This window comes from Nyctibius grandis, chromosome Z (assembly GCF_013368605.1).
Source record: "Nyctibius grandis isolate bNycGra1 chromosome Z, bNycGra1.pri, whole genome shotgun sequence".
Lineage (NCBI taxonomy): Eukaryota > Metazoa > Chordata > Aves > Nyctibiiformes > Nyctibiidae > Nyctibius > Nyctibius grandis.
The window spans coordinates 87,182,817-87,194,895 of NC_090695.1; the positions used below are offsets into that span (position 1 = coordinate 87,182,817).

The 12,079-nt window shown below is 36.9% G+C and overlaps 1 protein-coding gene across 1 annotated transcript in view; it reads right to left on the reverse strand.

Annotated features, from left to right (window-relative positions):
• USP7 (ubiquitin specific peptidase 7) overlaps nucleotides 1-12,079 on the reverse strand; it is an 83,620-nt gene that overhangs the window by 5,485 nt on the left and 66,056 nt on the right. Inside the window, exons 19-30 of the mRNA XM_068422306.1 lie at nucleotides 11,969-12,061; nucleotides 11,004-11,071; nucleotides 9,675-9,775; nucleotides 8,133-8,286; nucleotides 6,763-6,830; nucleotides 5,514-5,622; nucleotides 5,343-5,420; nucleotides 4,903-5,003; nucleotides 4,197-4,296; nucleotides 3,239-3,358; nucleotides 1,901-1,972; nucleotides 904-994 (exon numbers count right to left, since the gene is read on the reverse strand). Coding sequence (XP_068278407.1) covers nucleotides 904-994; nucleotides 1,901-1,972; nucleotides 3,239-3,358; nucleotides 4,197-4,296; nucleotides 4,903-5,003; nucleotides 5,343-5,420; nucleotides 5,514-5,622; nucleotides 6,763-6,830; nucleotides 8,133-8,286; nucleotides 9,675-9,775; nucleotides 11,004-11,071; nucleotides 11,969-12,061 — 1,155 coding nt within the window. The remainder of the gene's footprint in view (nucleotides 1-903; nucleotides 995-1,900; nucleotides 1,973-3,238; nucleotides 3,359-4,196; nucleotides 4,297-4,902; nucleotides 5,004-5,342; nucleotides 5,421-5,513; nucleotides 5,623-6,762; nucleotides 6,831-8,132; nucleotides 8,287-9,674; nucleotides 9,776-11,003; nucleotides 11,072-11,968; nucleotides 12,062-12,079) is intronic.

Genomic DNA, 12,079 nt, shown 5'->3' on the forward strand with positions numbered 1-12,079 from the left:
CAAGTTGTCCTCAATCTCTTTTCTACTGGACAGAGCAGCTCACAAAAAGGAACACTCAGCTAAGCTAGGGGGGAAAAAAAACCCCAATGATTTCAAGGCTTTCAACAGATCTCTGACTGCAGATTCAAAGGTGCCATTGCCAACTGAAACTCGCAAAAGATGACTGTGTGGAACTCCTGAAGGATTAACCTGGTTTCTCCTACGTGTAAATTCCTCAGAGAATAGAGCTTTAAATATCAGACAAGTAAACAAGAGGGTAGACCATCCACAGACAAATTCAAAACAGAGCTGCATTTGTAGCTTGGTGAATCGCCTCTTACGAAAATCTAAACAGCATCCTATTCACGTATGTAATACTCTTGTTAGAGCCTTCAGATTCATTGAAGATATCAAGAACAAATAAGAAGTGCCTTCCATGAATACGAGAATTCAAATACCTCTTTCCAGCACACTTAAAACAAGAATCTTATGAGAATGCACCTTAGTATTTTTCAGGAATAACATGAGCACACACTCCAATAACAATGTGAGAATCAAACGTACAAGGGAGCAGATGGTCGATACAGAAAAGGTGCATCTGACGTTGTAACTCTCTTCTGTAGGTGTGTTATACTGATACTTGATCCATTTGGTCACTCAAATGCAAACTTTTAACTCACAAGAAAACATTATTTTGTTATTTATATGCCTATAAAACACATATTCTCAGACTAACATATACACTTAACACTGTTAAGTGCGCACACAAGTTATATAAATACTTGCTTAGTTACCACATATAATGTACGTCATGTACAAAGAACAACATCTTTCTGCATCCTGAGTTAAGGATAATCACATTATAAAAACTGGCAGAGCAACTTCAGCAGGTCAAAAGAACAGTCAGGTTGTCTTACAACTCACCAGGTTGGGTCTCAAAATCTTTCAAGTTTACTTCATACTCATCTTCATTGAGATACTGGTGTCGGCCCATCATTACAATTGCAAATTTAAACTATGAAAAGGGAAGAAAAAAACCTGGTAAGATACCACATTAAACTAAACCCTTCAAGTCTAATTTCATTGTCTAACTCACAGCTGGTTACGAATGATATTCTTCGGGGGTTGATAAAGGCCAATCCTGTTTAAAATCTTCAACAACCTCGACAACGGGATAAAAAGAATGCTCAGGAAATCATGAGACTGCATCTGAAATACTGTGTCCAGGTTCAGGCCCTCCAGGGAAAAAGACATGGCAACAAACTGCAGCAAGTCCAGCAACAGTCTGCTAAGACAGTTAGGGGGCTGGAGTCCATGGCATACAAGAAGCTAAGGGAAATGGGTTTGTTTAGCCCAGAGAAGAAAAGGCTACCAGGGCCATCTAGTCCTACACCGACTGAAGATGGTTACACAGAAGCAGACTTGTCAAGAGCTGCACAGCAAAAGGACAAGAGGCAACCATCACCAGTTGCAAAATGAAAAATTCCGATTACACGTAAGGAAAACAAGTGTCCTCACCATGACAGCGGTGACGCTCTAAAATACAGTGTCCAGACGTGGCAGAATTCCCATCCTTGGGAGTTTTCAAATTGCAACTAGTAAAACCCTGAGCAACCTGACAACTTCAACCTAGTTCTGCTCTGAGCAGGAACCTGCAATGGGTGGCCTCTAGAGGTCCTGCACCACCTGAACTTTTCTAGGTTACTTTAATGTTTTGCCAAGGATTTCTTTTGATGCAGGACAGAAATACTACTCCTACATACCCTACCTAATTATTCTCAGAAGCAGCATTATTTAAGTCAAGCAACTGTTCTATCGATCAAAATCTACACTTACTCCAAATCTGTGGTGTTCCAACTTCTTAAAATAAACTCATGTAGGGTCTACAATCAGCAGTAAAAACTCTCCCAACTTGCCATACCTTTTCAAATTCTTTTTCTTGTATGTCCAGCATTGTCTGAATCCGCTTCATAACCTCTCTGAAGTGTTCACCCTAATAATTACAACAAGATTTTTAATGTCAAAAAAATCTAGGAAAAAAAGAGATGCTGTTAGTAGTTCCTGCTTCAAGATTCATTGAAATACATTGTCTTAATTTCTCAGTTATTTACAAAATTACAGAAGTGTCAACATCATCTACTACAATACAGAATAACAACACACAACTTGCTATAAATTCAGCAACTGTAAGTCTTATTGATTCATCATTATGCAAACTGTCCCATAAATCGACCAAGCACTGCTAGTGATATGTGCAAGACAGGTTAAAGTTAAGAAACAAAGTTAGACAATTAGCAGCAAAATAGGAATTTGGGAAAAAAAACTACATATCCTTTCTAAGCATATTCCTTTTTAAAACCTCTACACCTGTGCTGCTCCCCCTCAATTAGTAGCTTTTTGTAGTATGTTTCTGCATGCTGTGTATGTGAACTGCTGAAAAAAGTGATGGATACCATCAACTTTAATGATCAATAACATGCATCAGCTGTCATAGACAGGGAAATGCAGTGCAAATTGTTTCCACCAGAAATCAACACACGGTTTTTACTTTACATTGATCAAAAATATGGAAATATAGTAAAATTCTAGGGGATGCAGAGATGTGGGCATATTTCTCATTCCAAAATTTTTTCTAAAAGTATGTAATTTTGATACAAACCCACAAATATGAACCAGAAAAAGTTAAGAAGCAAATTGCTAACTGCCCCCAGAAATACACTTTGATATTAAAAGAATTAGTGTAACATTCAGTTGGAGCAGCACCACATAAAACTTCAAAACTTCAGAAGTTATGAAATGCAAAGTCATCTTAGAAAACGTTCAAGAAAGCAAACTCCTTTTTCATAATGACGTGTCTTGGTAAGAAAGCCAAGCAACCATGGCCTAGCCACTTTTGCCAACAAGTTTGCATCGCAATTACTAAAGTGGTATTAGAAACAGGATTCTAGGTTTGTTGAGGGGAATTCTGCGGGGGGGGTTAGTATTGCTTTGACAGTATTTCAAAGTCCCTGGCTGATGCTGAATGCCTACTTTCTAGATATTGCACAGGCTCGCTGAAACACTAAAACAATCTGTATATGCAAAAGAGAACTGAGATGGTAAATTATTTAACTGTAAAAAGGCATATATGGGGCAGAAGCTTTTATACAGGAGCAATATTTTCCTATACGCTGCTTATACTAATCAATTTCTTTGACAGTACTTTAAGAAAACATCATCAATATAATCCCATGGGGAGAAAAAGGGAGGCATGCTGTACCTGGTGTATCCTCAGCAAGAACGGAATTCCAAATGTCCCAAAAACCTCTTTGTGGAAATGTGCCACTGTGATTAGCATCTCGTTTTCTTTATCTATATCTACCTGGTCCAGAGGTATTTCCTAGATCCAGACATAAAATTATGACTGCAATCAGCTAAAAATTCCCCAAAAAGTAACTTAAGTAACTAAAAGGATAATTGATGTACTGTTACCGACGTAAAACAAGTCTATTTAAGAACAATTAAAAGAACCATGCTGTTTGACAAGAGTCTTTTTACAAGAGTCATTCATCCCTGGCACTACAGCATTTCAGCTTCCCCTACTCAGTAAATACTTTCCTGCCTTCCCTGGATGGCTTTTTGACATGAAATAGTCTATCAGCTCTAGTAGCAGCTGATAGCAATATTACAGACCTCTTGTCGTCTCCTCATTCCAGTTTACACTGGAAACTTTTTTTTTTAAATTCCTGATCTTTGAGGCAAGTTAACAGATTTGCATGATGAAATGTTTAGAAAAATCACATGGTAAGTATCAAAATTTGGCTCTAGAAGCTCAAACTTAACAGAAAAGGAAATAAAATCTGCTAGAATACTTAAGTTTAGAGTACGAAAGTGGATCTAAGCATAAACATTTACATCATGAGTCCTCAAACAAAATCTGGAATTATTGCTAAGGCAGCAAATGTCCTATGGACAAGACCTTGCCAAGTCTTAAGCATTGTTATAATAAACACATATAAAAATTTAACGAATGAAATCATTACGGGGAAGCGGATGGAACAAAGGCAAAATTTTCTAAGTATTATCTTTAAAAATACATCTATATTATCATGTAATCTAGCTCGCTGCAAGTATCACAGTATTTGAAAAGCAGAATCCAGAAAAAGAGAATTACCACTTGAGACAGTTTCTTCTCTCAAAGTAAATTTTTAAAGTTTCTTTAAGAAAGTAATATTTACCTCTATTCGAAACGTTCGACTTGTTGCAGGTGACAAACACTCTAACAGCTCATCTTCCTGATGGACACCGATTATTTTGTAACTTACAATTTCTAGCAGCCTTAAAAATGAATAAACAGGAAACGCGTTAAAAAAATTAAAAAAAATCAATGCAACATTTCTTTCTCAAACCTTGAGAAGGATTAGTGTAGGCAGGATATAAACAGAGAGTACTACTGTATTTGCAAAATGTAAGATTCAGTCTTCAGTAAAAATTAAGCTGTAAAGTTACAAGAGATTAAATTACTTCTAGCTCATGGCAAAAAAAGCCAGTACTTGCAATTACAAGACAAAGGTTTTTAATTTAGATTATTTTTTTAACCTCTCTTTAAATGACCTCACTTTTAGCTCCTGAGAAGTGAACAGCATGAAATGTTTGAATTGGAAACAATTATTAAACTGTAAGTTGACAAATGCAATGGATGAAACTTATGCATTTCAAGGATGTAACTTTATGAAATACAAAATAAATAATTATATAAAATGTATATTCGTAGTTAATAAGAACTCTCTTAACAATGTGAATCTGGAAGCCTTTTATATTTAACATAGTAGCAGACTTCATTTGATAATAATGGTTTCCACAGTATTTTAAATTCTACAGATACTTTTCTGCATAAAATCCACATGATCACATAAAAGAAATAAAAAAATCTTCCAGCTTTACCTTAATTTCCCTGAACCTTTTTCAGAGAGTTCTACAACTTTTTTACATTCTTCTAACAGGTCCCGCACACACCCATGCTTATCTGGATATACTGTTATTTCCTACAGAATTTGAAACAGAAAAATCATTAGAAAACCTGAAAATGTAAACAACCATATTAAAGCACAGAATACACCGGATTCTTCATCAAAAATTCATCTTTAAAAGATAACACTTACTAAGGTGAACACCTATATTATCTTCGAAGTTTTTGTTAAGAACTGGCATAATTTATTTTTTATGTTCTTCGGTGCTTTGGGGTTGGTTTTTTACATAAGGTACAACTTTGCTCTAATTTTGTGTTCTTCAGAGACAACCGAGTGTGGGAACTGCACCATAATCAGTTATATCAGCTCTGACATAGAAATGGCAGCAAGTGTGCAACAGCCAGCCTTACTCACCTCTTCCCTAAACTGGCTATTTAGCCATATGCATTTGAAACTTCTTCTGTTTTCAAAATCAGTTATTTTCATTTTGAGCTTAAGGAAGAAAAGAAAAACACTTTAGACATACTTTGTATAGGGCAGAATTATTTTTTTTAATTCACAACAACAAAAACAGAAGACTCTTACCTGTTGATAGTAAAGTTTTTTAGGTTGCCTAGGCTTGAAGAACTGCAGAAGATCTCGTAAAGTACCTTCATAATTATGTCTAAGAGGATTACCAGGGCCATCCCTATAACTACAGAAGGAAAAAGAAAAACATAAATCTCTCTTTACAATCCATCACTGCTCAGTAAATTGAAGTACCAGGTACATCTTTATTCCTGGCTTCCAGTTTCATATAATTGCTAGCAAAGCCTAAGCAGCATTATATTCAGTGCTTCAGCAATTTTTAAAAGCAGCTGACTGTATGGGAACAGAACTACCATTCCCTGTGCGTGTTAACTCTCTGGGATGTTTACGAGCTCACCTGCAATGCCGCAGGGTGGCAGACCTACATTCCCCTGAAACTACTCGTACAGCAGCGCATGCTTTAGATTGTGAAAGGTTAATTTGTGGAGCCACATGACACAGCAAATTCCAGAGTGACCACAGCACTGTAAACTATAAAGAGCTACTCATATTACAACAGGCTCATTGACAATGAAGGGAGATACCTACAGGTTAACGAAGAGCAATCTACGTTTACACGAATACAAAAAGATGATGTAATTTTTGTGTGTGCGTTACTCCTGCAGCGTATGCATACAACTACTAATGTGCTGTTTTCTGCTACAGTTTTATACAGATTCAAATCTGGTTTTACACAGCTGTGCCTGAGAACACCACTTTAACCAGAAATGCCCCTTTTAGCAGCCGTGAACTTGTTAGATCATCGTTTTCTTCATAAAACCTCATTTGCAGACTTTGGGAGAGGAGGGGGGAAAAAAATCAATGAAGTAACTCCTGCATTTAAACCTGTAAAATCAGCAAAAGTCCTGCTTTTATGTGCACTTGTTTCTGCTCTCCTCCATTCTAGAAATCTGCATTCACTGAAACAGCACTTGTATTAGCTTAATAATTCATTCTGTACAGTAAGGCTTTGAGGTAATTAATGATTTTAGCAATTTAAACAGTGATGCTTTAAAATACATCTTTTTTCAATGACATTTACTAGAACTCTTCCAAATGCACAATCCTTTGAGGCTCTAGAGCCAGCCATTGCAATACTTAAAACTGTCTAGGCAACTTACTGTGCATGCCAGAGCGCTACCATTTTACTGGTAAAGAACCAGTTTACAAGCTGGAAAAAGCTCCAAAGTAACTGCTACTATCTATATTTGGGCTACGTACTTTAAAGAATAGTTTAGACACAGAACACTAAGGAAATTCATCTTACCCTTGGGACTTGAAAAACTGTAATAGCATTGGATCCGTATTAAGTCTTTGCGCAACTGTCTTTGCAACCTGCAAATACATTTTTTTGTAAGTTCTGAATTATTTCAGTTATGACATTGCTCTACAATCACAGTGTCATTCATTACATGTCAAGAACATTATGCTAGTGAAACTCTGAGAGACCTACTATGTCTACTTCCCCAAGGCAAAATAAACTAGTATCTTTAGCTTCTGAAGAGTTGACACAGAATAAGATATACTAGGAAAAAAATGACACAACTGTCTGTTTTATTACAATAAATCACTGTCACCAAAAGGCCACAAAATCCACAACAATAGCTCTACTCTTTTGTAGTTTTCTTTATTTTCGTTGGGGGGGTTAACTATAGTATTATTGGGGAAATAAGTGAAGCATGCTCTTTGAAAATTCCCACTGTTCTTTAATTCACTCCAAGGAAGTTAGCTTGCTGGGTAATATCACCACATTATTCCCATCAGTATATTTCATGTCACTGCCTCACAAAAAGCATAGGGATCCTCTATTTTGCCCCCACCAAAACACACTATAAAGAACTTACACTTCAAGTAAAAATGACATAAGAGAAAGCTTATTGCCAAAAAGCAGACTATGAGAACAGGGTAGCAAAAGTCATTCCTGACTTCCCCTGTATAAGCAGCTGCTCAAAGTTCCTGCCTTTGGTTACAGAAAATAAACTTGTCTGGTTTTAAGTGATCTTTTTGACACTGACAAAAGCAACTGCAAGAAAACTGTAGGGAGTCAAATCTACTCAGGCTCTTAAAAGATCAGATTAACTTTATTTTAACTTTTTTTTTTTAAATTTGGTTGTCCAGTTTTCCTCTTCTGAACACCCTCTGGTCACCCTTTACGAACACAACAGGTCTGACCTGTTAGTGCCACTGAGCATTAAACAGCTTTGTGTGAAGAAAGCAATACAGTTTGGCCTGCAAAACCAATATTGTTGGTGATATTACAAGCAGAAAATAGGTATCACTAGATTCCCAACGTATTTTTCTTTTAACAGCTAAGTAAGTTGAGTAAGTTTTACGTGTCACTTAGAAAGCAAATGCATAATTTCATTAGAATATCATTTCCCTAAGAGATCAGAATGGCGTATCAAGAAAGAATCCTATTGTCAAATTATCTCATTATTAATAAAACTGGGGGTTTTTTTAGAGTATTTTCTTCTCACAAGCATTAGTGGCTTTCTTAAACTTTTCATTACTACAATGCAAAAAGGGTACAAGAACAGATCTACTCTTTCCTAAAAATATGTATAACGTGCTTGGGAACTAACGCAAAAGTTACTTTCAGAACAAGGAAAGAAAAGCAGAGAAACAAACAGGACATGCCTGAAAGTAATTCATCCTATTGGATAAAGTAACAACAAAGCCTGGGTCATTGGGGATGGTTTTATCACAGAAAATTACATCCACGCGATGATAGAGGTCTCGGAAGTATTCTTTAGCCGTTGGTAGCTCACTGTTATCATTTTCTGGGTCATCCCTACAAGAGCAAACAAATGATAATACCATTACATATCACGTTGTTACACATACAAGCAGTTAGGGCTTTTAAAAACATGTTCTACAGTAAGTCAGTGACAGTTGAGAGAGACAGAAATAAAGTTTAGAAACCTTTTTAAAGAGCCACCTCTCATACACAGTAGAACTAATACAGTCAGTAGTGACTCACACCCCATAGTATTTCCATGTGGTGCAAGGGCAAACGCACTCTCATGCTGTGCTCGCTCATTTGGCAATCTGGCAATGCTCCGATTCCTGTCGTTTCACAGCGGCGTTCTAGCTGTAGTCCTCCCTCCCTCCCACCCTGGCACGTTACTGCCTGTCCGTATTAACGCTGCGACAGCTTTCCATATACTCCTGTATTAACTGCTTTGCACAGAGGCCAGATGTACAATAGCACTCCTTGAGCCACAGAAACAAAAACAGTCGGCACAGATACTGGTTTGGGTCACTACTCACTGGTACCCCTATCTTCTCAGCGGAGAAATAGCACCAGGGTACAAGCTGTGCACTTACCCAGGAATCAGCAGCCAGCCAAAGGTGCATAACACCAACTGGGTCAACAGGGAATGCGAGTTCCAAGGCATGACATGAGAAATACATTCATCTCACAAAATCTGGGGTAAGAGTTCTGAAGATAGACTAGCTGGCTTCCACCCACTGTCAGCCCATGGAGAGAAACAGAGCAACACAGTTGGGTGTGACTATCAGGAGTGAGAGCATAGAAATGCTGATTTATAGCCCTGACAAGCTTATGAAAGATCCATTTAACGGATACGAGATGCAGGAGTTCTCCTTTTGCCTTGGAGAAAACTCCAGCTGAAGCACAAGTACACCTATGAGTCGCATATGCTCAGGCAAATCAGAAGCATCTCATCACCGTGGACCAATATGGAACTTATTGTGAGCATGAGTAAAAGGAAGAAAAGGGAAAGCAGTTTAGTTCTAGGCTGAAAGGAGCTCCAAGTCAAGAGCCTTGTACAGTAGCAACAGTACAGAGCCCGAGATCTGAAATGCTGGCAGGCTCTTCGGTGTTTGAGTTACAGTGGCTCCAAGTGAAAAGCTGCAGAACTCAGGTGCATTGATGAACCACACTCTTTGGTAATATTAAGAGCTATTTTAGGTTATTAGTTTTCTAAACTAGGATGAAACCTTTTTCTTAAATAATGTGGCACGTGATAAGTAAAATATTGGTAGTATTTTTTCATTTCCTGTTTGAATAAACAAATGAGAACTGCTGAGAACATGTCTACTGTTGGAAAATTACACTTTGCTCTTGTTAAAAATGCTAAGTTAAAGGAAGTTCTGCTTTCAAAGTGAGCCAGGTGATTTAATTGCAATGATAAGCTGGCTCCTTAAAATACATACTTCTGAAACACTATGATGTCGCCATCCATGAGTTCATCAAGCGCTTTATCAAGAGATACATCATAGTCTTGAATCCTTTCTGTTAAATTGGGTTTAACTTCCTGCAATAAAAAACAAAAATTGTTGATCACAGAATAAACGAGAGACAAAAATAAAGGTCACAATAGTAAAGAAATCATCAGATAAGGTAACTTCTATCTTCTTTTAACTGAAACAAATGGATAGAGATGTATATGCAAATTAAATGTAATCTTAGCTAAGGTCCAGATACATCTCATTGCTATTGATAAAGGTGGGTACTCATTTTTACCTTTGGAGTCTCACTCAAGTTATCTTAATTTTCAAAAGTTTTTTATCATTCAGCGTTATCTTGTTAGCACTGAAAAGCTTCCAAAATTCAGAGACTAATTTTCTACTCATGCAGCTTCCAGGAAGCTTGGAGAACACTGATTATGCTCACTGATTTTAATAGTGCAGAACCTTTGTACAGCAATTGACTTGTCTTTTTTAAAAAAACAAAAACAAAAACAAAGCCATATTAAAAATGCATACATTATAAAATATCTATATGGATATTAAGTATTTATGCTTCTAGGTTGACCTCTTGGGATAAAAGCACCTGTCTAAACAAACTGGAATCAAACCGCAACCCTGACCCACACAGAGCAGAAATACCTGACAGTTCTGCTTTTTCGCACAGAAGTGTGCGCGCTCCCCTGGAACCACCAGAGAGAGCAGCATGACAGCTAACAAAAACTGCAATTAAAAAACAATTCCTTGTTCTTGCTATAGCAAGGACTTTGCCTTGGCAAGATCTGCATCTTCAGCACCCAATAAGAACAGTAGTTACAAAGACTTACTATTTCTGTATTTTGGCAGAAACATGTTAGCAGACTAATTATTTTGTTTGCTGACTTCTAACTTCGGGAAGGAAGAAGATGCAACATTTTCTCAACTCCGCTGTCTAAGGGGGGCACTGAAAATACAGTGGTCAATAACGTCAGCAGTATTAGCTCCTCTAACACTGCGACTCAGAGGATATGCACAGATTTAGCATAGCAAAGCTGCTCACGTAGGACTTCATGTAGAGATTTTTTGTTTTTAAAGCCTCACACATCTAGTTGTTTAATTTAAAATCTGTTTTGAAGTTAACTATCTGCTGATACTCTCTTGCAGCACTGTAGTCTTCAAAGATACAGGTTACAGAGCGCTTACAATTTCTAAATTACCATTGTTATGAGCAGCCTTTTTTTAACCAATACAGCTTCTTTTTCTCTAGTTATAGCACATAAAATACAAAAATGTTACAAAAAGTCTGTCAATCCAAACCTCATAGAGGATAAGGTTAGTTTCTTGTGGAAATCCTGCTCTCTCACACATAACTGGAAGCAAGTCACCTATTGGAAAAGAAAAGGAATGTGAAATGCATTGCACTTTAACTGCTAGTGAGACCTCCTGCAAAAAGAAGATAACCTATTTTTCTACCCTGGATAAATAGAGTGCCCAAGAAAGAGAGCCTTCCAGGTTAAAGCTTCCCTTATTGACACTCAACCCAGAGACAGACTTTAATGTCTCCTTCCACTTCATCTGAACAACAACAACAAAAACATGCACGAGGCCATTCAAGATCAAAGAGATGGAACAACACTGTTCCTTCCCCAGAGAAAAATTTTCATCTTTTTAAAAGAAAAAAAAAAGACAGCTAAAACACAAAATTAGAAAACACGTACAAGTCAACAAAATGAGACATTCAAAATGACAAATAAAAGTATTTTTACTCAGTGGACATTTGATGAATTCTTTAAATAGATTTAAATAAAAACCAAGGCTCACGCTCGATTCAGTCTGAGTGGCTGCTCTCAGGCTACCATAGTGAAAAGTTGTACAAGAGTTACTTTAAAAGCTATTGTGGAAGTACACTCCACAAAAAATCTTGAAATAGAAGGAAAAAAAAAAATCACAAACTGGGGAACAATATCAAATCACAAAGCTTTACAGCAAGTCTGAAACAGCTGTTTATGTTCAGCAATATCTGGTGAATAGAGCAAACCTGTAACAAAAAATTTAACTGACAGTCAATGCTGCATTAAATCAACGCTCTCAGACTTGCAGAAAGTTTCACTGATACAATATGGGGAAGAAAACTATCACGTGTTGGGAGAAATCAGAATTTCATTCTGCGGCCTACCTTTGATTTCAGTGACAAAACTAGTATTAAAAGAAAAAAAATATATGCAATCTGTTGTCTTTAAAAAATTTCAATTGTAACCATGAAACTGAATTTTAGAACTCACGTATTTTACAGGATATAGGTGTGTAGATATGTCCACAATAATTCAAACTCCGAGTCTTCGGATCATACATCTTCAGAAACAACATTACATCATCTACAAATTAAGAAATAA